This window comes from Stegostoma tigrinum, chromosome 1 (genome assembly GCF_030684315.1).
Source record: "Stegostoma tigrinum isolate sSteTig4 chromosome 1, sSteTig4.hap1, whole genome shotgun sequence".
Taxonomy (NCBI): Eukaryota; Metazoa; Chordata; class Chondrichthyes; order Orectolobiformes; family Stegostomatidae; genus Stegostoma; species Stegostoma tigrinum.
Window position 1 is genome coordinate 142,417,197 of NC_081354.1, and position 25,947 is coordinate 142,443,143.

The 25,947-nt window shown below is 41.1% G+C and overlaps 1 protein-coding gene across 15 annotated transcripts in view; it reads right to left on the bottom strand.

Moving 5' to 3' along the window:
- Window positions 1-25,947, bottom strand: part of celf4 (CUGBP, Elav-like family member 4) — a 1,237,212-nt gene that overhangs the window by 103,254 nt on the left and 1,108,011 nt on the right. For all 15 annotated transcript variants that reach the window (XR_009446241.1, XR_007247548.2, XM_048530893.2 and 12 more), the window contains exons 7-8: window positions 18,925-19,072; window positions 11,604-11,753 (exon numbers count right to left, since the gene is read on the bottom strand). Coding sequence is in view for 13 of the 15 variants with exons in the window: in XM_048530893.2 (XP_048386850.1) it covers window positions 11,604-11,753; window positions 18,925-19,072 (298 nt within the window). In the remaining 2 variants the exon portion in view is untranslated. The remainder of the gene's footprint in view (window positions 1-11,603; window positions 11,754-18,924; window positions 19,073-25,947) is intronic.

Genomic DNA, 25,947 nt, shown 5'->3' on the forward strand with positions numbered 1-25,947 from the left:
TTCATTTTGCTCATTGTCCCTGAGTGGCTGAGGAAACCTGAAGTGGAATACTAAGGTTGTGACAAAGGCTACTCCTGATTAACATTGAAACCATTGGGCTGCAGGGTTCCCAAGCGGAATACGTGGACTTCACAAGCTTCAAAATCTCCCCTTCCCCCACTGCATCCTAAAACCAGCCCACCTTATCCCCGCCTCCCTAACCTGTTCTTCCTCTCACCTATCCCCTCCTCCCACCTCAAGCCTCACCTCAATTTCCTACCTACTAACCTCATTCCGCCTCCTTGACCTGTCCATCTTCCTGGACTGACCTATCCCCTCCCTACCTCCCCACCTATACTCTCCTCTCCACCTATCTTCTTTTCTCTCCATCTTCGGTCCGCCTCCCCCTCTCTCCCTATTTATTCCAGAACCCTCTCCCCATCCCCCTCTCTGATGAAGGGTCTAGGCCCGAAACGTCAGCTTTTTTGCTCCTGAGATGCTGCTTGGCCTGCTGTGTTCATCCAGCTTCACACTTTGTTAACTTGGAATATTGTGTCCAGTTCTTGTCGCCCTATTATGGGAAAGATGTGGAGGCTTTGGAAAGGGTGCAAAGGAGGTTTTCCAGGATGCTGCCTGGACTGGAGGGCTTGTCTTACGAGGAGAGGTTGACTGAGCTCAGACTTTTCTCTCTGGAGAGAAGGAGGAAGAGAGGTGACCTGATCAAGGTGTACAAGGTAATGAGAGGCACGGATGGTGTCGATAGCCAGAGATTTTTCCCCAGGGCAGGATTGACTGCCACGAGGGGCCATAGTTTTAAGGTGTTAGCAGCAAGGTATAGAGGAGACGTCAGAGACAGGTTCTTCACCCAGAGAGTTGTGAGCGCATGGAATAGTTTGCCAGTGATAGTCGTGGAAGCGAAGTCATTAATGACATTTAAGCAACTGCTGGACATGCACATGGACAGCAGTGAATTGAGGGGAATGTAGGTTAGGTTATTTTATTTTTGGGTTAGGATTAATTCATGGCACAACATTGTGGGCCAAAGGGCCTGTACTGTGCTGTACTTTTCTATGTTCTATAATTTGCTTTAGTTTTGATTACAGCGATTTTGTGCATTGATATGAAATAGGTAGATTGGACTGGCATTTGTTTTGGAAGCCTGCCGTATCTGACTCGCGCGCACACTAACAACCAGCATTTAGAGATGATTGTGCCTTCTCATCTTCTGATCTACTGCAGTTCAATGTGAATCCAGGCTTAAAAATTGCTAAGATGATGCTGCAGAATTTGCGGGCAGAATTTTCTGAATTTCATCTCTGGAAATGGCGAGACTATTAGCGATGGAGAACCTTGTTAATCAGGAGTAGCCTTTGTCACAACCTTAGTATTCCACTTCAGGATTCCTCAGCTACTCAGGGACAATGAGCAAAATGAAGCTTTGGATCTGTCATTCCAAGTGTGGTCTCACCAGGTTTTGTAGAGCTGCAGCATAACCTCGCGGCTCTTAAACTTGATCCCCCTGTTAATGAAAGCCAAAACACCATATGCTTTCTTTACAACCTTATCCACTTGGGTGGCAACTTTGAGGGAGCTATGCACTTGAACACCAAGATCCTGCCTCTCCTCCACACTGCCGAGAATCCAGCCTTTAATCCTATATTCAGCATTAAAGTTCGACCTTCCAAAATGCATCACTTCGCCATTATCCAGGTTGAACTCCATCTGGCCATTTCTCAGACCAGCTCTGCATTCTGTCAATGTCTCGCTGAAGCCTGCAATAGCCCTCGATACTATCAACGGCACCTCCAACCTTTGTGTCATCAGCAAACATACTAACCCACCCCTCAACCTCCTCATCCAAGTCATTTATAAAAACTACAAAGAGCAGAGGCCCAAGAACAAAGGCCCTGCGGGACACCACTCAGCACTGACCTCCAGACAGAATACTTACCATCTACAACCACTCTCTGCCTCCTGTCAGCCAACCAATTCTGAATCCACACAGCCAAATACCTCCTGACTTTATGAATGAGCCTGTCGTGGGGAACCTTTTCAAATGCCTTGCTGAAGTCCATGTACACCACATCCACTGCTCGACCCTCGTCAACCTGTCTCGTGACCTCCTCAAATAACTCAATAAGATTTGTAAGGCATGACCTGCCCCTCACAAAGCCATGCTGACTCCCTTTAATCACTTTTCCAAATAATCATAAATCCTATCCCTCAGAATTCTTTCCAAAACCTTGCTGACCACAGACGTAAGACTGACTGGTCTGTAATTTCCAGGGATTTCCCTATTCCCTTTCTTGAAAAGAGCAACAACATTTGCCTCCCTCCAATCTTCCGGTATGACTCCCGTGGGGAGTGAGGAAGCAAAGATCTTTGCCAGCAGCTTAGCAACCTCCTTTCTTGCTTCCTGGAGCAACCTAGGATAAATCTGGTCTGGCCCTGGGGACTATCAATCTTAATGTTTGCCAAAATTTCCAGCACATCAACTTCCTCAATCTCGATCGGTTCAAGCCTGTTTTCCAGCTCCGCAAAGTTCTCATTCACATCAGGGTCCGTTTCCTTAGTGAAAAAAATTGATAAACCCTTTTGCTGTATTTGTTACTACCTGACGCTGATTTTGTGAAAAATGATAATAATATATTTCCAAGAGATTGATATTACTGCACCCATACTTTGTCTCTGCACCAATATGTAATGTATCATTAGATACACTGACATCTGTTATGTCTATTTTGCTCGATACCATTTCAATAGCACCACTAGGGAGCAGCAAAATTAAACTTTTCTGTGGACTAATTTTGTCCATTTCTATCTTACTCTATTTTCACTACAAACAGTGGCCCTCCTTTCCTCCATCACCTTTTCCTTCCTCCAAAGATTTATCAAATCCAAACTCCATGTCATCTAATCTTTGCTTCCTCGTTCACCCCATCTCTTATATTTCTTTCCATCTCAGTTATGTCTTAGTCTGCCATGTTTAAAATTCCACATAAATTTCAGTAATAGATTTATATAATTCACTATGAACTTTGGACAAACTGTAATCCAATCTGCCAGAATTTGTGTTATTTTTTAAAATGTCTATCCGTCTTTTAAGCAATATTAAAATGATTAGATATTTGTACTACATTTAGCAACAGGAATTATGCTCCATGTTCTCAGATGCTGGTTATTCACCTTTAAAGATTTCATTGAGTTTATTGTCTTCTCATTTTTGTTACTGGTTGCTAGCTTTTCCCTCTCCTAATGCATGCCTGCTCAGTTCACAACGACTAGCAGTTTTCTGGGCAGGCTCTGCTTGTGACACAGCCTAACCAGCAATAGGAAGTGTCATTTTCACTTGCTTAAACGTGAGCACTTGCTGGCAAGGGTTACTTTTTTGTTTCCTATCCATGAATGTGGTTGTGAGCTGCTCTTGGTCTCAAGATATTTATATGGATAGGTTGTTTCAGTTTCTGGGATGTTGATACTGGTCGATTTTGCAAGGACAATGCTGCTAAATGCCAAGAACAGATGGTTACATCATTCTCTCTTGCTGGAGACGGTCAGTACTTAGCAATTGTGAGTGAACAAACTGGGATATCTGACCTTTCAATGTACCTTGGTATGGCACCCTGAATATACATATTTCCAATGTCTTCCTAAACCCTGAACCATGAATTGCCCTCCTATGATTGATATGGCCCTAAATTTTGTCCATTCCATTATCTGCACTCCTGCTATTATCCATTTTGTGTTTTTCTAGAATCATGATAAGGTCCTAACTTACAATTCCACAAGCACCCTTGTTCAATGAATCATCTTTTGTCATTTCTATTACCTCCAGCAAGATACCACCATCAAATATTTTTTCCCTTCTCCTCAGAATCACTTGTATAATACTCTGGTCTGATCTTTTAACATCATCAATGCTTTTCCATTCAAACACAGGAGATGCAATGCCTGCCTTTATATCTTTCTCTTCCAGGGACTCACACACTCTTTGCAGCTGAAGAAACAATTTACCATCATGTCTTTCAATTCAGTTGATTGCATTTGCCATTCACAATACAATCTCCTCTGGAATGGGGCATTTAAATGTAGACACGGTGACTGCTTAGCAGCATATGACTGCAGTTAAGGCCCAGAGCTTCCACCCATTTCTTCCTCTTTCAAATCACCCTTTTTTAGTCACATTGACATCTCCTTTCAGGAACACCCTTTTTTATCACTGCTATCTCGCATCCATCACAAACCTTCCCTTTGGTACTCTCCTCACCTGTCCTCTTTCACTGTCTCTGTAGTTACTTAAAACCTGTCACAGTTCTGACCTTCTGCAGACCTGACAAAAGAGATATTAGATGAGACAGAGAATACTGGAGAAACTCAGCAGTTCTGGCAGCATCTGTGGAGAGAGAAACAGAAATAACATTTTGAGTCTCATATGACTCTTTGTCAGAATTGGACATTGTGATCCATCTGGGCATGCCCAATAGTGCTGTGACATTATGCACATTTGCAGTTGCACAGCCAATAGGCAGAAATGGAGGTACATGGTCAAATCCGGTGGCCAATCCACTAAGCCCATGGCAACATGGCCAATCTCTGGAATCGTGAGGTGGGAGAGGAAGTAGTGCTGCCCCTGCCAGGGCTTTGCAGCCTTCACATTATTGGTACCATAATTCAATCCCCGCTCCACGAAACTTCAGTTGCTGCAAACCAGGAAATGCCATTCTCACTGTGGTCTCATACCATTATCCTCAAAGAAATGGCTGACAGAGGCAAGTTAATTCATTGATTCGCTGACAATGACTTTGAGGTGGGAGAGGATGGTCTGGTGTAAAAGGAGGGTGGTAGTGTATCTTGCTGACAGCAAAGAAGGCTGCACCACTAGACCCAGCCAGTCTGAATGGAGATAGGGGCCTGGATCAGCACAGTGTCCTATGGTGAAACACAATTAAATTTTAAATTTGCTCGTGATCTTTTACCGTGTAACGGGTGACGTAGTTCTGCTTCACACCTTCATGCAAATCGTTAGCCGTCATTCATCCTTAAAGATGTTTTGAAATGTTGATCTCAGAACTTGCCTTTCAACACCTCTTGACTGACAGTCAGAGATGCTGCTCTTACTGTCTAATGTTTCTTTCATAATCCTATCATTTCAGAGTGAGAGATAAACCTTATTGCTACATTGACCATAGATACCAACAGCTCACATTCACGAGAATCAGTCTGAGGCCGCCTAAGCCCATTGAATGGAAGGTGATGGAAGAGGTGGGGTTTGGGACCTGTGTAGGTGCGGAAGAGGGACTTCCATTGAATGGAAAGCTGTTTAAACAGTGAAGATAGAAGCCTATTCACTTGTAAATGTAAATGGAATTTGACCCCAGGATTTGGAGGGGAGAGAGCAATACATCATCCACTCCCATTACCTGTGCAGTTCACTGCCATTTCCAGGGTAACACATATAATATAGAAATACTACTAATATCAGACTGTGACATTACTTTTCAAAATTTGGGGAAGTTGTCATGAACAAGCATTGTTCTTAATGTTGTTTTAAGAATTCACGTTTAAGGGATTGTAGACTGTATTTTATTTGAAAAGATTGAGAAGAAGTACCCGATTTTTCAAGATATCACTAAAAGGACATTCGGACTTTTTTAAAAGACACTTCTTGGAAGTCACATGGCTAATGTAATTGCAGGTTCCCCTTCAAGCCACTCACCATTGTGACTTGGAAACACCTCACTGTTCCGTCAGCATCACTAGGTCAAAATCCTGGAACTCCATCTCATACAGGTCTCCCCGAACAGCACATTAATTCAAGCATTTTAGTGACTGGTATCAGTGCTGAGTGTATGCCCATATCTGTATAACAGGTACATCTGGAGTGTGACCTCATGCCTAAATGGTAACAGTGCAGGAGTTCTTACAGTTTAGATGGGGTTGAGCTCCTCCTGATAATTAATTCAGCCACAGCAGCAGTTGTAGCTTCTCCAATATTTATGGAAAGGCCAATAACTAGAGAATTCCTACAGTATGGAAGCAGGCCATTTGAGCCATCAAGTTACACCAGTCCTCCAAAGATATCCTACATAGACACACCCCATCCTTATAACCCTGCATTTCCCGTGGCTAATCCACCCAGCCAGCACATCCCTGGACACTTTTCCTTCAGTTGAGCAATTGCCAAACGTTATTGGAGATAAAATTGACATCACTGACATATCTGGTTAACTGAAATTTCTTTTTAGAGATTTTGATAATCCGAAGGAAATATTTAGTCAGTTTTCTCTGACTGCAGCTCAATAAGCCAATGCAAAGTCAAGTGGCACAATCAACTCAAACTCATGTTGAAGCAGAAGGAGTTCCAGAGTTCTACCGTATTAAAAATGGGGTTCTAATGAGGAAGTAGAAACATTCTCATGGACCTACAGATAAAGAGCACCCCAGATGGTGGCTCTCCAGATAGTGATACTACCAAAGTGATATTAGCAGATACAAAGGACTAAATTCCAATGGTGGGACATGTAGGGATTTTCCAGACTCGGCCATGTACTTATTGATATTTTTAATGACCAGGGTGTCACAAGGACATGTTGCGGTTTCTGAAAATGTGCAATGTGTGCCGGATTGTAGAAAGACTGCAACCAAATTAGAACCTGTAATTCCCATACCAGCCAGTTTGTTGGTGGACTGCATGGGACCTGTACTGAAGGCAAGGGTGAGACACAGGAATATCCTTACCACTTTGCACATGGCTCCTCAGTTCTCAGAGGTCGATCCCTTTCTGCAAAGGTAGGAAAGTTAACCCAGTTCTTCACTTCATATGGATTACTTATTGAGATTCAATTGCTTCAAGGTTATAATTTTATGTCTAAAGTTTTTCAGGAATTTATGATTAGTCTTCTTGTAATGCAGTTCTCAGCCTACCACCAACAGAAACAAGGAGCTTTAGAACACTGCCATCAAACCCTCAAAGCAATGATTAGGGTATACCACCAAGAATATCCCCACGATCGGGAAAAGGATTGGAATTTCTTTTTATTTTCATCCTGTATTCATCTAATCAGTTGACCAGTTTAAATAATTCTAAGTTAAATGTGGAGAATAAGGTGAGAGGGCCTCTGAAACTATTCAGACAAACATCTCTAGAATAGAAGGACAATTCGTATACATTAGATTAGATATCGGTATTCTGGAAGCAACTCATGAGAGCCTGCAACATGACTCAAGCACACTTTAGAACTTCATAAGCAATCAAGGAAAAAATGAGTTAACAAGCATGCTAAGACTTAGACTTTTCACCAGGGGGTTTTGTGTTCATATTTTTACCTTTACAGGGTGAATAACTGAAGGCATAGTCAGTGTTCTGCAGCAGATATTCAAAAGGATGAGCAAAGTAAATTATTAGACAGACACCCCAAATTAACGGGAAAAGAAATGGCCCTGTGACACCAATAGACTGAAGCAATACCATTGTCAGGAGGAGGATGAGCAAATGCAGGTATATTGGATAGTAAGGATATTGGTGCACAAAAGAAACAGAGAGGACGAGACAAAAGGAGGACTGACCAATTCCCAAATAGAATCTCCTACTATCCAGTTAGTTAATACTTATCTATTAGGGAGATTACACATTGTGCTTTTATATTTAGAGGCAAAACCTCAAAGAGACTTACTCAGGCAACTCATAATTTTTTTTGAAAACACAAATCAGGATATATAACTTCAGCCGTACATGATGTGGATGTAGGAAAGGCCTCTTGTATAAATCAGCATCCTTGTCACTTAGAAACAGAGATACTTGCCCAGGTGAAAACAGGAATGCAATACGTGTCGGAAAACCAACAAGTTGAACACAATCACAGGAGCTAGCGTTCCCCAGTCTTGTATAGAAAGAGAAGTTGTTGGAAACGCTCAGCAGGTCTAGCAGCACCTGTGAAGAAAAAAATCAGAGTTAACGTTTCGGGTCCGGTGACTCTTCCTCAAAACTTTGATTTCGGAGGAAGGGCCACCAGACCCAAAATGTTGGCCCTGATTTTTGCTTCACAGATGCTGCCAGGCCTGCTGAGCTTTTGCAGCAATTTCTGTTTTTATTCCTGATTTACAGCATCTGCAGTTCTTTTGGTTTCCTCTGTCTTGTTATGGCTAAGCCTGGAGGTTCAACCAGATTTTGCATCGACTACAGAAAGGTCAATGCAACAACAAATGCAGGTTCATATCCAATTCTTCACTTGGAAGATTGCACTGGTTAAGTTGGCAGTAACAAATTTATTCTAAGAGAGGGGGATGGGGTGAGGGTTCTGGAATAAATAGGGAGAGAGGGGGAGGCGGACCGAAGATGGAGAGAAAAGAAGATAGGTGGAGAGGACAGTTCCCATTATCACTTACCAAATTTATTCTATCAGATTTAGTATCTCTCCTTGTGGGCAATTTAGAATGACAGATTGTAGTTATAGGCTAAGGAGTGGCAGATTTAAAACAGAGATGAGGAGGACTTACTTTCCTGAAAGGATTGTGAACCTGTGGAATTCACTACCTCAGACTGTGGTGGATGCCAGAACATTGAGTAAGTATAAGGAGGAGATACATTTTAAATTAGAAATGGGTTAAAAGGTTAAGGGGGGTGGGCAGGAGTTGAGGCCATGATGATGAGCCATGATGACATTAAATGGTAGACAAGACTTGAGGGGCTGAATTGCATGCTCCTGCTCCATACTTATAAGTTCTTAAAGGGATATTGACAGATCCTTTAACACCCTGAGCAAAGGAGACATTAGTCTTTGTCACACAGATTGTCTTTTCTGACTTGAGTGATGCCATTTGGGCTAACAAATGCCCTAGCAAATTTCCAAAGATAAATGAACCAAGTGGTAGCCAGTGTTCCTAACTGTGTGATTTATGTTGATGATGTGCTGGTGTAGTGTGACACTTGGGAGCACTGCATGAAAAAAACAAATAGCCCTGTTCAGAAAATTATAGTAGCTGATTTGGCGATAAATCTTGGTAAGAATGTATTTGCCAAAATTAGGATCATTTACCACATAGTAGTGCAAGGATAAATTTGCCGAGAAAGGTACAGAGTTCTCTACCCTGAGACTAAATGGAAAACTATGAAGTTTTTCAAGATGTATTGTTGCCACTGTATAGAGAAACCGGTGGGAATCTCTATGGTAGAAGAAGAAACTCTGGGATTGATTCCACATCTGAAATATTACAGTTCATGGGTAGCACTCTTGGCTCTAAAGTAGCAGGGTTGTTATCCTTGACATCTTAGCCAGCTTTTATCCCTCAATAAACATTATTCTTCCTGTGGGATCTTGCTGTGTGCAAACTGAGTCTAGAATTTTCCACATTGCGATAATGATCAACATTTCAAAAAATAAACAAATTGACTGTGCAGCACTTTAGGAATGTCCTAACATTGTGGAAGGCATCATATGAATGCAAGTCCTTCCTTGTGAATGGACAGTATGCCCAGGAAGTGGACAACACTGAAATCATGAATATTGCAAAGGAGAAAAGATAGTTAAGTATTTTATTTCGAAGAATTTTGTTTGAATTTTACCAGATCTGATATGCAGGCTGTACTCTACATATGAATCATCCAGTCTTTTCCCTTTCCACAAACAGCTGGACTGACTGTACATTTTTGCTGTAATTTCTGCCTTTTGATTTCTAGTATAACCAAATTTTGACTAATTCAAAAGTCATAATTTGGAAGGAGACAACAAAAGGTAACTAAAGTCCAGTTAGCTTAGCATCTGTTATTGGGAAAATGTTCGAGTCTTTATTAAGGATGTTAATAGCAGACCATTGAGAAATGCATAATATGATCAAGCACACAGCCAGTATGGTTTCACAAAGGGAAAATCATGCCTGACAAACTTATTTGCATTTTTTGAAGATTTAATAAGCAGGATTTATAAAAGGGAAGCAGTGGTTGTAATTTATCTGAATTCCAGAAGGTGTTTTTTCAGATACTATACTTTAGACCATTTAATAAAATCATGTTTGAGGTAGTATATGAACATAGATAGAGGATTTTGGGCGAATTTATAACAAGATGGAGAGTTGGAATGATGGGAGCATTTTCAGGATGGCAACATGTAATTCGTGAATTGCCTCAGGGATCAGTGGTATGGTCACAATTCTTTACAATGTATGTTCATGTCTTAGATGAGGAAAGTGATGTACTATTGCCAAGTAGTAGTGAGGATGACACAAATGACTGCAGGGGAATATAAACAGCATAAGTGAGTGGGCAAAAATTTGGCCGACGGAAAAGAATGTGGGAAAATGTGAAGTTATGCACTCTGGCAGGAAGAATAGAGGAGTTGAATTTTCTTTAAATGGAGAAAGATTGAAGGAAGCTACAGCAAAGAGGGATTTTGGAGTCCTTGTGCATGAATCATTGGAAGCTAGCATGCATTTCAGCAGGTAAAAGAGTAGGTAAATGAACATTGAACTTTTATATGAAATAGAGTATGAAAAGTAAAACCTTGAACTTTGAATAGATTTGCTTCTCTTTTCCAAGGAAAGAAATACCAGCATTGAAGACAGTCCAGAAAAGGTTCACTCGGTCGATCCTGGGTATAGAAGGACTTATAAGGAGAGGTTGAGTAGGTTGGGCCTGTACTCAGTGGAGTTTAAGAGACTGAAAGGAGACCTCATTGAAACATACCAGATTCTTAGGGGATTTTATGAGGTTTGAGTTGGTTGATTTATTGTTGTCACTTGTAGCGAGATACAGTGAAAACTGTTGTTTTGTGCGCTCTGTAGGCAGATTGTACCATACAAAGTGCATCAGAACAGCAGAACAGAGTGCAGAGCACAGAGTTATAGCTGCAGAGAAGGTGCAGAGAGAGAGATCAACATTAACACGTGAGAGAACCATTGAAAAGTCTAATAACAGCAGGGTAGATGAGGAAAGGTTGCTTTCCTTGTGGGAGAGTCTCGGACCAGAGGACATAATCTCAGAGTAAGGGGTCTCCATTTCAGTCAGAGATGAGGGGGAATTTCTTCTACCAGAGGGCATTGACTCTGTGGGATTCTTAACTGTAGAAGGCTGATGAGGCTGATTTGTTAAGTACATTCTAGGTTGAGACAGACTGATTTTTAATCATTAAGAGAATCAAGGGATGGGGGGGGGGTAAGGCAGGAAAGTAGGGGTTGAGGATGACCAGATCATTCATAGTCTCATTGAATGTTGGAGAAGACTTAATGGGCTGAATAGTCTACTTCTGCTCCATCTTATTGTCTTATGATCAAAGTCTAATATGGTACAAAGTGGTTAAAATAGTTCTATCTTTGATCTGTACTTGGTATAAAATTACAATATTAATTATTCTGCTTCCATAACTTGCTTTTATGAACTGGGTTCATTTATATTCATAAAACTGTGGTTAAAAAAAGACAGTAGGGATGCAAGTTGACCTCAAATATCACAGAAACTCTCACTGATAGCGAAGGAGTGACTAAGAATAAAAATCAAAAATATGGAGGTTAACACCAGGTAAGAATTAACAGCAAGATTCTCCCTTCCCAACAACACACTTACAAAACTGGACTTGCTTTCCTCTGTGTCATCCATTCTGATTGCAATGTAAATGAAGATTGTGAATGTGTACCTGGATAGGGGTGGATGCCATTGGCAAAGACGGCTTCTGCTGTTGGCTGTCCATTAGCCTGTGGTGGGAGGCCGGTGAATCCATTTACTCCAATTGGAGAAGGAATACTAGGCACAGCTGGTGCGGTGATACCAGGAGGCGTGCTCCCGCCTGAAACACATACACAGCAAATCAGGCATCTCCAGCTCAAACTGAATCAAGCAGATATACTTAACTTTTTTCATATCTGGCTAGACAACCTCTATCATTACAGTTTATTGCTTACTGGGAACCAGCAGCAAATATAAATAACTTGATGCGAATAAGGATGCAGTGAATTTTTCAAAAAAATTGTGTGAACAATCAAGTTCTCCCATTAAAAGAAATACCAAATGGTATTAAAAACCACATCTACGCTATGTAGATTTGTCTTATTATAGCAGTTATAAAAATGATTGTGCATTAATGTAGGTTTCTTCGAGAGTAGGAAATGTCTGATTTAACCAGAAATGCAGAAGACACAAATAATTCTATACCCAAAATAGTTGAGCTGGTTTGTTTGTCCTTGTAAACAATCTCCAGGACAAGTGATTAGGGGGTTTGTTTGGCAATTCACCTAAGGGATTCTTTTCCAGTCCCGTCAATGCCTGAGTAACTCTAAGGTTGGGTAAGCAGCTCATTCATAAAAAATGCATGACGATCAATAGTACATACATCAAAAGTTAAGGTTCCTGCATAAGAAGCTTATAGCATTTACTCCACTAAACTTGTTATTACGTTTTCCCCCCGAACAGTTCTCTGCATCATTGAATGCCTTGAATACGTAGCTTCACAGTTCACTGACACATCAACAATATGAATTTGTATTTAGTTGTTGTTGAACATTGTGGAATGGTATACCTATTTTCCATTCTTTCCCCTGTTCTGAGTGGTGTAAATATGCTGCAAATATGTATCAGGTACCATAGGACCATTTTGTACAAACTTATGTTGAACTCGTTCAAAATGAGATTTCAGAATTAAAAGGCTCTGGTAATTGCTTGCACACTTCTATTGAGAAAGGAGGCTGTGTTTAGATTCTGCTATCTGAGTATATGCCATAATGAAATGAAGTTTACTCAGTCACATATTATACTACATGTTTCTATTTCATTTTAGAGTCAGTAAAGCAAGATATGAAGGAACAAATATTATGGGGTAGATCGTCACTTTGTATGTCTGTACGAAATGGGTGAACAGAAATTGACAGCCTATTAAGATACCTTTGCTAATTTTAATTTACATTGACTTCATCTATTAGCATCTTAATGCTATTGTACCTATTGCCAGTCCATAATAAATACCAGGTTAGGTAATCCCACTATGCTCCTTATTGGATGGGTAAAGGGGCAACTGAACCGGCGGACTTCACTTTCAAGTTTCTTTCTCTGAAAGTGATGGCAGGCACTGAGTGCTTCTGCCCATATTTGGAAATGTTAATGAAATGCAAATAAAGAAAATATATCCTCTGATACATTTTCCTTCATTCATGCCTTACTTACTTTGGTTGCTAGGGATACTTAATATTGACGCCTACACTGTTGAGGAGATACAGAGTGATTAGTTATTCTGCAACATTATAAAACTTTGCTTTTTTTTTGTCACTGCCTACCTGTGGTCAGTTACTACTGGGGTCTGTTGGGTGTCCAGGCCTCAGACATGGCATTCTACCACCTCTTTGCAAAGAGTTGAAGGAATTCCTGGCAGTGTCAGTGATCCCATTGAAAGGCTGGGGCCATTAACATTTGAATTGATGGAGGAAAATCCACTGGCACAGCACTGGGACTCTCAGGCAGGTCCCAAGGCCACCTCACTACATGAAGTTACTGCCAATCAGCAACTGCGGACAATACCTGGGGAGAGGGAATAGTTACAATACAGGTAGCATGGGGCCTCAAAGGGAAATTGTCCAGTCATTAATTTATTAATGGTGTCAAGTCAGAAGGAGGTGGGCCTCAGGGATGATTTAAATTTGGAGGTGGGAACAGGGAAGTTGAAATGAGAGATTCACACAGTTTTAATGACAGGGTAGGGACGAGAGAATATTTAACTCAGTGAGCAAGTGAACAGGCAAAATACAACAGCAGTTTGTTGAACAGTGATCCACGGTCACACTGAAAGCCATTAAAACCTTGTAACTGCTATTAACATTGAAGGTGGCAGATGGCAGAATTTAAGAAGATGGTTGAGAGTGGAGAAACAAAGCAGAAATACTTTCTCCTTCGTTCTTTCAGGTCAGCATTTGTCACCAATTCCTAATTGCCCTGAAATAAATGGCTTGTTAGGTAAATTCAGACAGAAGAGAGTCAACCACATTGCTACTTTTCAAGTTGATCCTACGTACTGGGTAGTTATGACTGAGGAACCCAAACATGCTTCAGCTGGTCTGGGAGATAAGTTTTTTGAATGTTATGCCAGGGACAGGTAGAGGAGAAAGTGAATTTGAAGAGGGAAGGGTATATGCATGGTGGTAGATCCAAGGCAGCTGTCAGGCATAGTCTTGTGGGTGATCTAGTTTGTAGGAACAATTTTCATTTATATAGCACCTTGCACTAAGGACTTCTCAAAACACTGCAGCCACCAAAATTCAAATTGTAGGCAAATGGGAGTAGCCATCTCTTGGAAAATTGCAAGGTCAAGCAGTTCCAATAAATATCAGTAAGTAAATTAATTTGAAAGGAGGCCCAATAAGCCAATGAGGAAAAATAATTCATAGAATCATAGAATTCCTACAGTGTGGAAGAAATGCAAAGGTAACCAAAACAGAGGTTAAAATTGCTGGAAACAATGAGTTGCTCAGTGCTGAGGTTAAGAAATGAAAAGAGGGAGAATATTTTGCAGAATAATTTGGAGAGAAACTTGGTGGTTTAGAAGTAAATATTCTTGAAAAATTGACCTACAAAGATAATTGTCTTATTTGAAGAAGAACTTGCTAATGAATAAGAAGGTTTCCAAGTTGTCACTTACATTATTTAAATGCTTCCAAACTAGTACTTATTTTTGCTTCCATTCTGTCTGCACTTTTCTAGCATGCGTGTCTTAATTATCACAAAGTGTGCTCTGTGCTTAACACAATCATAGTTGATGCCAACTCGTCTATACTCAAAAGGACTTTAATAACATCCTGCGTGAAGCCAAGAATGATTGTTAGTCTGAAATGAACTGCTTTCCACCTGACTGACAGAGTGCTCAATTAGCAGATACTTAAAGAAAAAATTGGCATGCGTTGAATGCACTGCAAATAACAAAAACTCAGATTCTACAGATTCCAATCTTTCTCTCAAACAGTCACTAATTTCCTCAAATATGCTGAAGAATTCATTGCATTCAGGATCTGTTTTTTGTCCCCAGTATTCTAATGGTTGGCTTTTGTTATGATAAAATACTCACAGTTTACCAAATGGTAGGACTGCTGTCTCCTTCAACAGGAATGACTGTTGGTGGTTTAACCTGAGCGTTATCATGTCTCAGGCAACGGAGGAGCTGAGAAGGTGATAATGGGAACTGCAGATGCTGGAGAATCCAAGATAATAAAATGTGAGGCTGGATGAACACAGCAGGCCCAGCAACATCTCAGGAGCACAAAAGCTGACGTTTCGGGCCTAGACCCTTCATCAGAGAGGGGAATGGGGTGAGGGTTCTGGAATAATTAGGGAGAGGGGGGAGGCGGACCGAAGATGGAGAGAAAAGAAGATAGGTGGAGAGGAGAGTATAGGTGGGGAGGTAGGGAGGGGATAGGTCAGTCCAGCGAAGACGGACAGGTCAAGGAGGTGGGATGAGGTTAGTAGGTAGGAGATGGAGGTGCGGCTTGGGGTGGGAGGAAGGGATGGGTGAAAGGAAGAACAGGTTAGGGAAGCAGAGACAGGTTGGACTGGTTTTGGGATGCAGTGGGTGGAGGGGAAGAGCTGGGCTGGTTGTGTGGTGCAGTTGGGGGAGGGGACGAAATGGGCTGGTTTTGGGATCCGGTCGGGGAAGGGGAGATTTTGAAGCTGGTGAAGTCCACATTGACACCATTGGTCTACAGGGTTCCCAAGCGGAATATGAGTTGCTGTTCCTGCAACCTTTGGGTGGCATCACTGTGGCACTGCAGGAGGCCCATTAACCAAGCGGAGGCTTGGGGACCGCTTTGCAGAACACCTCCGCTCGGTTCGCAATAAACAACTGCACCTCCCAGTCGCAAACCATTTCTACTCCCCTCCCATTCTTTAGATGATATGTCCATCATGGGCCTCCTGCAGTGCCACAATGATGCCACCCGAAGGTTGCAGGAACAGCAACTCATATTCCGCTTGGGAACCCTGCAGCCCAATGGTATCAATGTGGACTTCACCAGCTTCAAAATCTCCCCTTCCCCCACCGCATCCCAAAACCAGCCCAGTTTGACCCCTCCCCCCAATGCACCACACAACCAGCCCAGCTCTTCCCCTCCACCCACTGCATCCCAAAACCAGTCCAACCTGTCTCTGTCTCCCTAACCTGTTCTTCCTCTCACCCATCCCTTCCTCCCACCCCAAGCCGCACCTCCATCTCCTACCTACTAACCTCATCCCACCTCCTTGACCTGTCCGTCTTCCCTGGACTGACCTATCCCCTTCCTACCTCCCCACCTATACTCTCCTTTCCACCTATCTTCTTTTCTCTCCGTCTTCGGTCCGCCTCCCCCTCTCTCCCTATTTATTCCAGAACCCTCACCCCATCCCCCTCTCTGATGAAGGGTCTAGGCCCGAAACGTCAGCTTTTGTGCTCCTGAGATGCTGCTGGGCCTGCTGTGTTCATCCAGCCTCACATTTTATTGTATCGGAGAAGCTGAGAAGGAGGGTCTTTATGGTAACCTCAGCTGGTGTGGGAATTGAACCCACATTATTGGTGTCAGTTTGCAGTGCAAAAATAGCCACCTAGCTAACTGAATGAACAAACCCCAACTAGTGCTGTAGTACAGGAAAATGGAAAGTGGAAATTCTTATTCAAATGACTGTTCATTGTTCATGCAGGTGCAATGTGGCAGGCTATTTGACTTCACACTGTATCAAAAGGAAACTCGATCCTGTTCTCAAATGCTGTCTACACTTATTAAACTGTGTTTTCTGAATTGAATACTACCCATTCTGACCCTTTCCTAGATCAATGGTTCCCAGTCAAATGCAGCACATCAAATGCTACTTCAACTGAGATCAGCTACCTCAGTACCAGCAAAAAGTCTGAAACTTGGACCTTCTTGAATGATATGGCGCAGTAGAATACCCAGCAATGCACTGTCATTAGAGGAGCCAGCATTAGTTTCTGTTTTGCAATAATTTTGTAAAACAAGATCAGATTATTGATTTCTGTCTCTTAGTACAATTTGTGTTTGTCGTGTAATAAAACAACATTTCCCCCATGGGTTTCCAAACACAAAAATTGGAAATAATCCACAGACAACTTTAAGAATAAATCTGCTTGAAATTGCTTCTTATGCTTCACTATGTTGTGAGGTAAAAATTGCTGTAACAAATACAAAAGCACAAAATTAAGCTGCGACTACCTTTACATTAAAATCTATTGTCATCAAGATGGGGAAAATGGGGAACAAGTGAGAGTATACATGAAGGGCTGACACAATGACAAAGCAGCTTTACATTGATTAATCTGTGGGAGTGGGAAGGAGACCATTTGTTGCCAAGGCCCAAAGTGAACGTACGGCATTGGTGAATTAAAAAAAAAACTGGGGGTGTGGTGTTTCGGCATCAATTTCCAAGGATGTTGCCAGGACTGGAGGGTTTGATTTATAGGGAGTGGCTAATTGGGGTTTTCTTCCTGGAATATTGGAGGCTGAGAGGTGACCTTATAAAAGTTTGTAAAATCATGAAGGGCATGGATAGGTTGAATAACCAAGATCTTTTACTAAGGGTGGGGGAATCTAAAACAAGAGGGCATAGGTTTAAGGTGAGAGGAAAGATATAAAATGGACCTAAGGGGTAAGGTTTTCACACAGAGGGATGGAGGCAGGAATAATTACAATGCTTAAAAGGTATTTGGATGGGTAGTTAGGATTTAGAGGAATATGGGCTAAATGCTGACAAATGGGCTAGGTCAGATTGGGATGTCTGGTTGGCGAAGACAAGTTGCACCAAAGTTCTGTTTCTGTGCTGTATGACTCTATGACTCTGGCCTCTACTGAAGTGTCACTCTCATCACCCATGCATGAATGGAAAAATGCCATTATGTTCCACTCATCTCCCAACTAAACAAACTATTCTTTATTGGAGGTATCAAAGTTCAATATAGAAATTTTGATTTTACATGATAACCACTTACTTCCATTGACTTTACAAGAATTGTAAACCAGGCTGCAATAACACCCTTTGTACTTCTATTGCTCAAGGGCAAGTTCTAACTTCACATCCATGGGAAATTAGTTTTATGGAATGATTTGCACTTGTATGTAGAAACCAAGAAATGCATGCTGGAGTGATTCATCCAGTTCTACTAAAACAGCATAGTACAGGAATCTTATAAAAAGTACACATTTTAAAATTGATGTCACAATAAAGCTAGAGAAACTGAAAGCACCAAGCCGAACCCTTTTCAAAACTCTCACCAAGCCAAACCCTGCTCAATAAGTCTCCTGATAGTGTAGATGAGATTGTTAAACCTCTGAACAACTGAACTGAATTTATTAACTTTTTTTTGGAAAAGGCTTAGGGCCTCTTGTGATGCCGTGCTAAAGTCCCTAACTCTGAACCAGGAGGCCAAGGATTAACTCCCACCAAGTGTATAGTAACATTTCTGAACAGGTTGATCAGAAAATATCTTGGAAAGGGTTTGGCTTGGTGCTTTCAGTATGTTTATCTGTATCATAACACCAATTTTAAAATGTACCATTAAGCATACTTTTTATAAGATTCCTGTACTATTCCTGTACTATGGGTTAGTTGATGTCAGCAAGGCTATGGATGGACTTTTGCATTCCAAAGATAAATGAGGCAAATGAGGTTCTGTCTGTGCTCAACAATCAGCAAAATACAATTGGGAAAATGTATACCATTCCATCTCAAGGTAAAGTCAGGTTTGCACTAGGGTGTCAAGCTTGGACTTAGCTGTGAGGGCTGCCATTGCCTCTTGATACTATCTAGGCAGACATTTGACAACTAGTAACTAGGTTCAGTACCCCTCCAGCTGATGGCTGCCTCCTTTGAAACTGCATCCCGCCAGAAGTAAAAGCTTTCAGAAAAAAGGAAACGATTGTTCAGTTGTGACAACTGAGATGTTTTGAATGATATGGTAGGAATGTGATTCTAATTAAGTGGGAGCACTCCACACGTACCTGATGTTGGTGTCATAGGTGTAGCTGCCAGTCCGTTCATATTCAAGGCTGCCATCTGCTGCATTTGTGCTGCTGCGAATGCTGCCATAGGGTTCAGGTAACCTCCCTGGGCAACTGATGCCATTATTGTCGCCTGCTGCTGCATCAACTATTAAAGATGAATAAAATTTATTCTAGTTTTTCTTTTTTTCAATTTTATTAAACAATTTTATTAAAAATTTTATTAAACCAGTAATGAGAAAAACACAAATGCTTATCAGCCATGCTATTGTAGTTTGTTAATTCCTAAATAACGTGGCCATAATAGTTTTTTATCAACTTTAAGCCCTCACTATTTACTGGCACTATCCTGACACAATGAGGCTTGATTTCTCTAACACCCATTAATGAATGCAAAATAATTAGTGCTCTGGCCTTGCACGCTGAGACTGAGACTAGGCACCCTACATTTATACTTGGGCCTCGAAGGAAAGATACATAAGTGAGCTGTGGATGCGAAGAGAAACGGCACTCTTTGGACTCCCGTCAGTTCACATACTGAACTTGACCGCTGAGAAGTGAGAAAAGATGGCAGAAGATGGAAAATGGGAAATGGGAATCCTGGACCCATAAGGTGGCTAAGTGTGGAGCTAGGTGAACACAGCAGGCCAAGCAGCATCTCAGGAGCACAAAAGCTGATGTTTTGGGCCTAGACCCTTCATCAGAGAGGGGGATGGGGAGAGGGAACTGGAATAAATAGGGAGAGAGGGGAAGGCGGACTGAAGATGGAGAGAAAAGAAGATAGGTAGAGAGGAGAGTCTTCAGGACATGGTTGAGCAGTTTCAAGGCTGAAGAGATTACAAGAGAGTTGCAGTGGGAGAGAGATTCCCTGAGGTTGATCCGGAGGGAGGAGAGTAACTTCTTCAGCTTAGGCATCCCTGGAAGTTCCCGAGATGCTGCTTGGCCTGCTGTGTTCATCCAGCTCCACACTTTGTTATCTTGGATTCTCCAGCATCTGCAGTTCCCATTATCACCCATAAGATGGCTTTTGTTTATCATCTACTATCCTTGTAGTTGTATAATATAATAATGGATTTGAATAATTATAGCAATCAGTCTCTATTAATTTGTCTATAGCATACTGAAAAAAAAGACAAAAAAAACCTACCAGCATAAAAAGCTTTAGAAACCATAGTTCCAAAATTATTTTCACACATATTTTACTTCTCAAATATTGCATTTTAAATTAGTTTTTTCTAAAAAAAAAGAATCTGATAAACAACAATAATAACAGATCAACTTTCACTTTTCAAATGAGAGCATACCAAATTGACATAATTGGTTCTCATAATCCCTCCACATTCTGAATTATTCTGGTTTCTTCCAATAGCCTCCATATCTTTTTTGAATTATGGCAACAAAGCATAGTATCCCAACTGTGGTCACATCACCTAATGTATAATGTAACACGATTACGTCACTATTTATGCTCAATCTTGGCATTATGATACATTACTGATTTTGATTTTCTTTACTCACTGCCACCAAATACTGCGAGCTTCAATTTGTTGTCCATTAGGGTCCCTGGATCTTTTTTGTTTTCCATATAAATTATTTTCCATACAGTTAAATTATATTCTCTTCTTGACTGCATTTTTCCCATGTGAAGTACCCAGCATTTTTCTACACTGAATTTCATTTGTGATTAAACTGCTTCATTCTGAAACATTTTCTAAATAATCCAATGTAATTTATTGTGTTCAACTTGGCAATCCATCATCTTCATTATTTTTGTAACTGCTTCAAAGTTAGCCACTGTGTTTGTGGCCTTCTAGCCCTAGATGAAGATGTTAAGAATCAAAGATCCCAAAACTGCAACCAAATGGATGGTATTTACCAAAGAAAGGAATGGTTCTTGCCTGCCCCTACTAGGACATTTTATAGTGGGGCGGTGTTGGTAGTGGTTGTAGAGGGCATCGCGGGGGGGGTTGTTCATGTAAAATAGGTTGGGTGGCTCACCCACTACCTTCCCACTCAATCCGGCCTCACCACATAATATGGGAGGAGGGTGGGTGCTGTAATTGGCAGATCCACTACTCTAGGTAAATAAATAATCCCAAAGACCAATTTTTTGCAAATCTATTGATCTGAATAATATGCTTCTCATATCATAATGCAGTCTGCATAGGCAGGCAGGTAGAAGAGGGCAGGTCAGCTTTTGTGACCAGCATGGGCAAAGGCAAACTGAAGGATGGCACCTCATTGAGGGGTTGTCCTGTACGCATCAGGGGCACCTTCTGCCCACGGTAACATTCATTGTATCAGCATCGTCATCAGTCAATTATGTTGCCATTGAAAGATATTTCTTTTGAATCCCACTATAGATATATTATCAAGCCTTCTGGGGGTTTCTACAAAAGACCTTTGTAAAATCCAAATACATATCATGCATTGCATTACCCCTATCATATTCCTTTGACACATACTCAAAGAAAATCAGTAGGTTTGATTGACAAGATTTCCTGCAGTTTTCTCCTTTGATTTCTTAAGAATTGTCAGTCATTTCTGTCGGCCTCCTGAGATATATTTCCCTTAAATTTGGACAGCTGCTCAGCTAGCATGCTGCCAGTAAAGTGACTGGTGTTCACAACTTGCCCTTACAACACCTTCAAGTTCTTTTTCACAGATCCCAGGTAAGTTACTTGTCTCCTCCAGTATATAAAAAAATTAAAACTTCTGCAGTCTGCCCAGCAACTGCAACACTAGCTTACATTTATATAATGCCTTTAAAGCAATAATATTTCCAAAGATGCAGACAGAAGTATTATGAAACAAAGTATGATATTGTTCCAATTTAGGAAGGATTCAGGCAGGTAGCCAAATCTTAGCCAGGGAGGCATATGTTGACGGAAGAAGGTGAGGACAGATGTAAACATTTCAGGAGGATATTCCAAATTTTAAGAACATAGGAACACAGTAGGCCATTCAGCCCTTGAGCACGTACTGCCATTCCAAATAATCATGGCTAATATATGGTCTAACTCCATATACTTGCCTTGGGTCAATATCCCTTGATATCTTTGCTTAAGAAAATACATTTATCTCAGATTTAAATTTAACAACTCAATTAGCATTAACGGCCTTTTGAGGACGAATGTTCCAAATTTTCACCGCTCCTTGTGTGTGAAAGTATTTTCTCATATCTCTCCTCATAGCCTTGCCCTAACTCTTAGGCTGTGTCCTGGTTGGGGAACCTTTAACCAGGGGAAACAGTTTACCTTTATCAACCCTATCTTTTCCTGTTAATTTGCTGAAGACTTTAATTAGATCACTCCTAAGACCAAGACATCCTTCCTAAGTTGTGTTGTCCAGATCTGCTCACAGTACTATAAATGGTGTGTAACTAGGGTTTTGTACAACTGCAGCATAATCTCTTCATATCTGCATTGGTCCTTTAGATATGAAGGCTGGCATTTCATTAACCTTCTTGACTATTTTCTGCACATTCTCTTGGCATTTTGAAGAGTTAGCATCTGACTCCACACAAATCCACTGTATTTAAAATTGTGCCTTCTAACAAATATCACGATCTGTCCTTTCTACAGTGTGACAGACTGATCTACCTACTTTGAGTTTATATTCTACTTATCTGAAGACACAATGACAAAATGTAAATAATTAAAAACAATGGTGCCTAAGAGTGCAGAATTTCGGAATGCAGAAATCTCACAGGGTTATGGGGTTGGAAGAGAATGCAGATCAGGGAAGGACAAGGCCATGGTGGGGTTTTGAGGACAAGCTTGCAAATTGAGTAAAGGTCACGAGCATGAAAGTTGGAGGCTGGGAATGGGTGACAAATGGACATGGGCAGCAGAATGCTCAATACCTCAAATTTACAAAGGATAGAATGAGAACCTGGACAAGATGGAGATAACAAAGATTTGGGGCTTCATTTTTCAGGTCCTGCTTGGCTCGTCTTTCACAAGAAATGAGGGACAAGGGACACATGACTTGTGTCCAGTGCCCAGTCCACTGCCTTCACACCCACCTATTCCCCGCAATATGGAAAGTCATCCACTTAATTTAATCTCATCGAGGCCCTTAGCTGCTCCATACATTGGTAATTAAGTGCATCAATCTGCAATAAAATGCTGGACAAAGGCTCTCTTGTGGCACAGTGGTAGCATCCCTACCTGTGGACCGGGAGGCCTGTGTTCAAGTCCCACCTGCTCCAGATGTACATAATAACAACTCTGAATGGGTTGATTAGAAAAATAGGTTAACTTAAAAAAATGCTAGGCAATGTTGGGTGGTTCAAAGTAAAAAGGGATATTTTTTGAAAGAACTTTCTTGGACAACAAAACAAATGAGTTCAAAGAAACAAATGAGGGGTGGAAGACTGACCCTGAGAATAGCTCAGCCCTGGAAGGAATTCCTAGGAGCAAGGCTTTTTAAATATTGGTCCGTTCAGGACTGACTTTCCTTCCAGATGGTGGAGAGGGCTGGGGGCATGGAGCAATCCATTTCCCTGGAGGACAGGCTGAACAGCTAAATCAAAGACAGGATTGAGAAGGTGGAATAGAAGTACAAATGTACAGTCTTAGCGATGGTGCAAGTTTGTGACTGAATGCTCATCTTAGAGCAAGATATGACACTGAGGTTACAAACAAATTGATACACAAAGAGGGAGTTGCTAGTCACAACACCAGGGCAGCATGGTACTCAGAGGTTAGCACTGCTGCCTCACAGCACCAGGGATCTGGGTTCAATTCCAGCTTCTGTATGGAGTTTGCACATTCTCTCTGTGTCTGTATGGGTTTCCTCCCAGTGCTCTGGTTTCCCCCCAAAGTCCAAAGATGTGCACGCTGCATGCATTGGCCATGCTAAATTGCCCTGTAGTGCCTAGGGTGGGAAAAGCAAGGATGAGGTAGGGTGTGCGCACTGGTGGAATGCTTTTCGCAGGGTCGGTGTGGACTCAATGGGCCGAATGGCCTGCTTCCACATTGTAGGCATTCTATCTTATGTTGGTTGATGCCCTCATAGGATCTGACTCTTGTGGGCTTGCTCCCTTCTTCATTCTTCTCACCCTCTTAATGTAACTTCAACAATTTTATTTACTTTCCATTATGAATGTTTAATTTTGATCTCTATAGTAAAATTTTTAATTTCTAACATCCAACAATGTCCTATTTTTACTGCACAATCCTACACTGATTCTAAACTATTCTAAATAAGCTTAGAATTCTACAGCAGAAGCAAGGAGCAACTTTGAATCAACAAAGAATCCAGATAATTTTCTTGCACACATAGAAAGCGACTAACACTGGACTTATATTAAGCATTTCAACATATTGTCCTGGATCAGTATGCCATTCCATAGTATTACAAAGTATTTTAGACTGACAGGATTGCACCTTCACATAAAGATGTCTACAATGCCCCAATGTGTTATGTTTATCATATCAACACACACACAATCTGAATGTTCTGTTCATTTAGAAGAATGTAAAAAATTTCAAGTTATCTCAGTGGTGGAAAGGAAAATGCTACAATGCAGAATTTTGTATTTGCATGGATTAGAATGTTATGCATTAGGATATTTGTATTGATCTGGATTAACATGTTAGAGTCAATAATATTCTGTTGATTTGCTGTCAGGTATCATGTTAATACAGAACAGTTTGTTGCACTGTATGATTTTATATCATCTACCACAACATGTTAAGTTGCAGCAAATTGTATTGACTAGAATAGCATGTTAAACTGCAGGGTATAATATTGCACTAGAACATGCCACATAGTCAGTCCTTCTATCCATTTTTGAAATTTATTCACAGGATGAGGGCGTCACTGGCCAGGCAGCATTTATGGCCCATCCCTAATTGCCAGGAGGATAGTTAAGAGTTAACCACATTACGGTGGGTCTTGAGTCACATGAAAACTAGACCAGGTAAGGATGGCAGTTTCCTTCCCTAAGGGACATTAGTGAACCAGATGGGTTTTTCTCAACAATTGACAATGGATTCATGGTCATCATTAGATTCTTAAATACAGTTATTTATTGAATTCAAATGCTACTATCTGCCAAGGACAGGATTCAAACCCAGGTCCCAAAACACTAGACATAGTAAGGTGTAGAGCTGGATGAACACAGCAGGCCAAGTGGCATCAGAGGAGCAGGAAAGCTGATGTTTCGGGTTGAGACCCTTCTTCAGAAGAAAGGTCTCAACCCAAAACATCAGCTTTCCTGCTCCTCTGATGCTGCTTGGCCTGCTGTGTTCATCCAGCTCTACACCTTGTTATCTCAGATTCTCTAGCATCGGCATTTCCTACTATCTCCCCAGAACGTTATCTGGGTCTCTGGGTTAATAGTCCAGCGATAACATCACTAGGCCATCACCTCCCCAGTAACAATTGCAGATGTGCAACATAAAAATTGAGATTGGTTGTTCCTGATACATGATACTGTGGAATGTTTTATTGGCCTAGGATGGTCAGATTTGATGAAGTTATGTTCTAAAACAATACCAAATATACTCTGAAGCAATGCCAAAATAATGCAAATCTTATTGATTGAGAACATGCTTCACTGCCCATAAAGTTTCCAAAAAGCTCACATATAACTCATCTATATATAGTTTTGATAAGGGACAGATTGCACTGATGTAAATTGGATTTAATAGTGCGTTTCATGTCTCCACAACATCTCAAAGCACTTCAAAAGCAGTGAAGTACTTTTGAAGTGTAGTCACAGTTCCAAAGTATGAAAACTACTGAGATTATTTAGCAAATTCGATGTTCAGAAAATTAGATCATTTTTATGAAAGTAGGAAATATTCATTAGTAAAATAATTAAGAACAGTGACAACAAGGTGTAGAGCTGGATGAACACAGCAGGACAAGCAACATCAGAAGTGCAGGAAAGCTGACATTTAGGGCCTAGATCCTTCCTCAGAAATGGAGGAGGGGAAGGGGGTTCTAAAATAAATAGGGAGAGAGGGGGAGTCAGACTGAAGATGGATAAAGGAGAAGATAGGCAGAGAG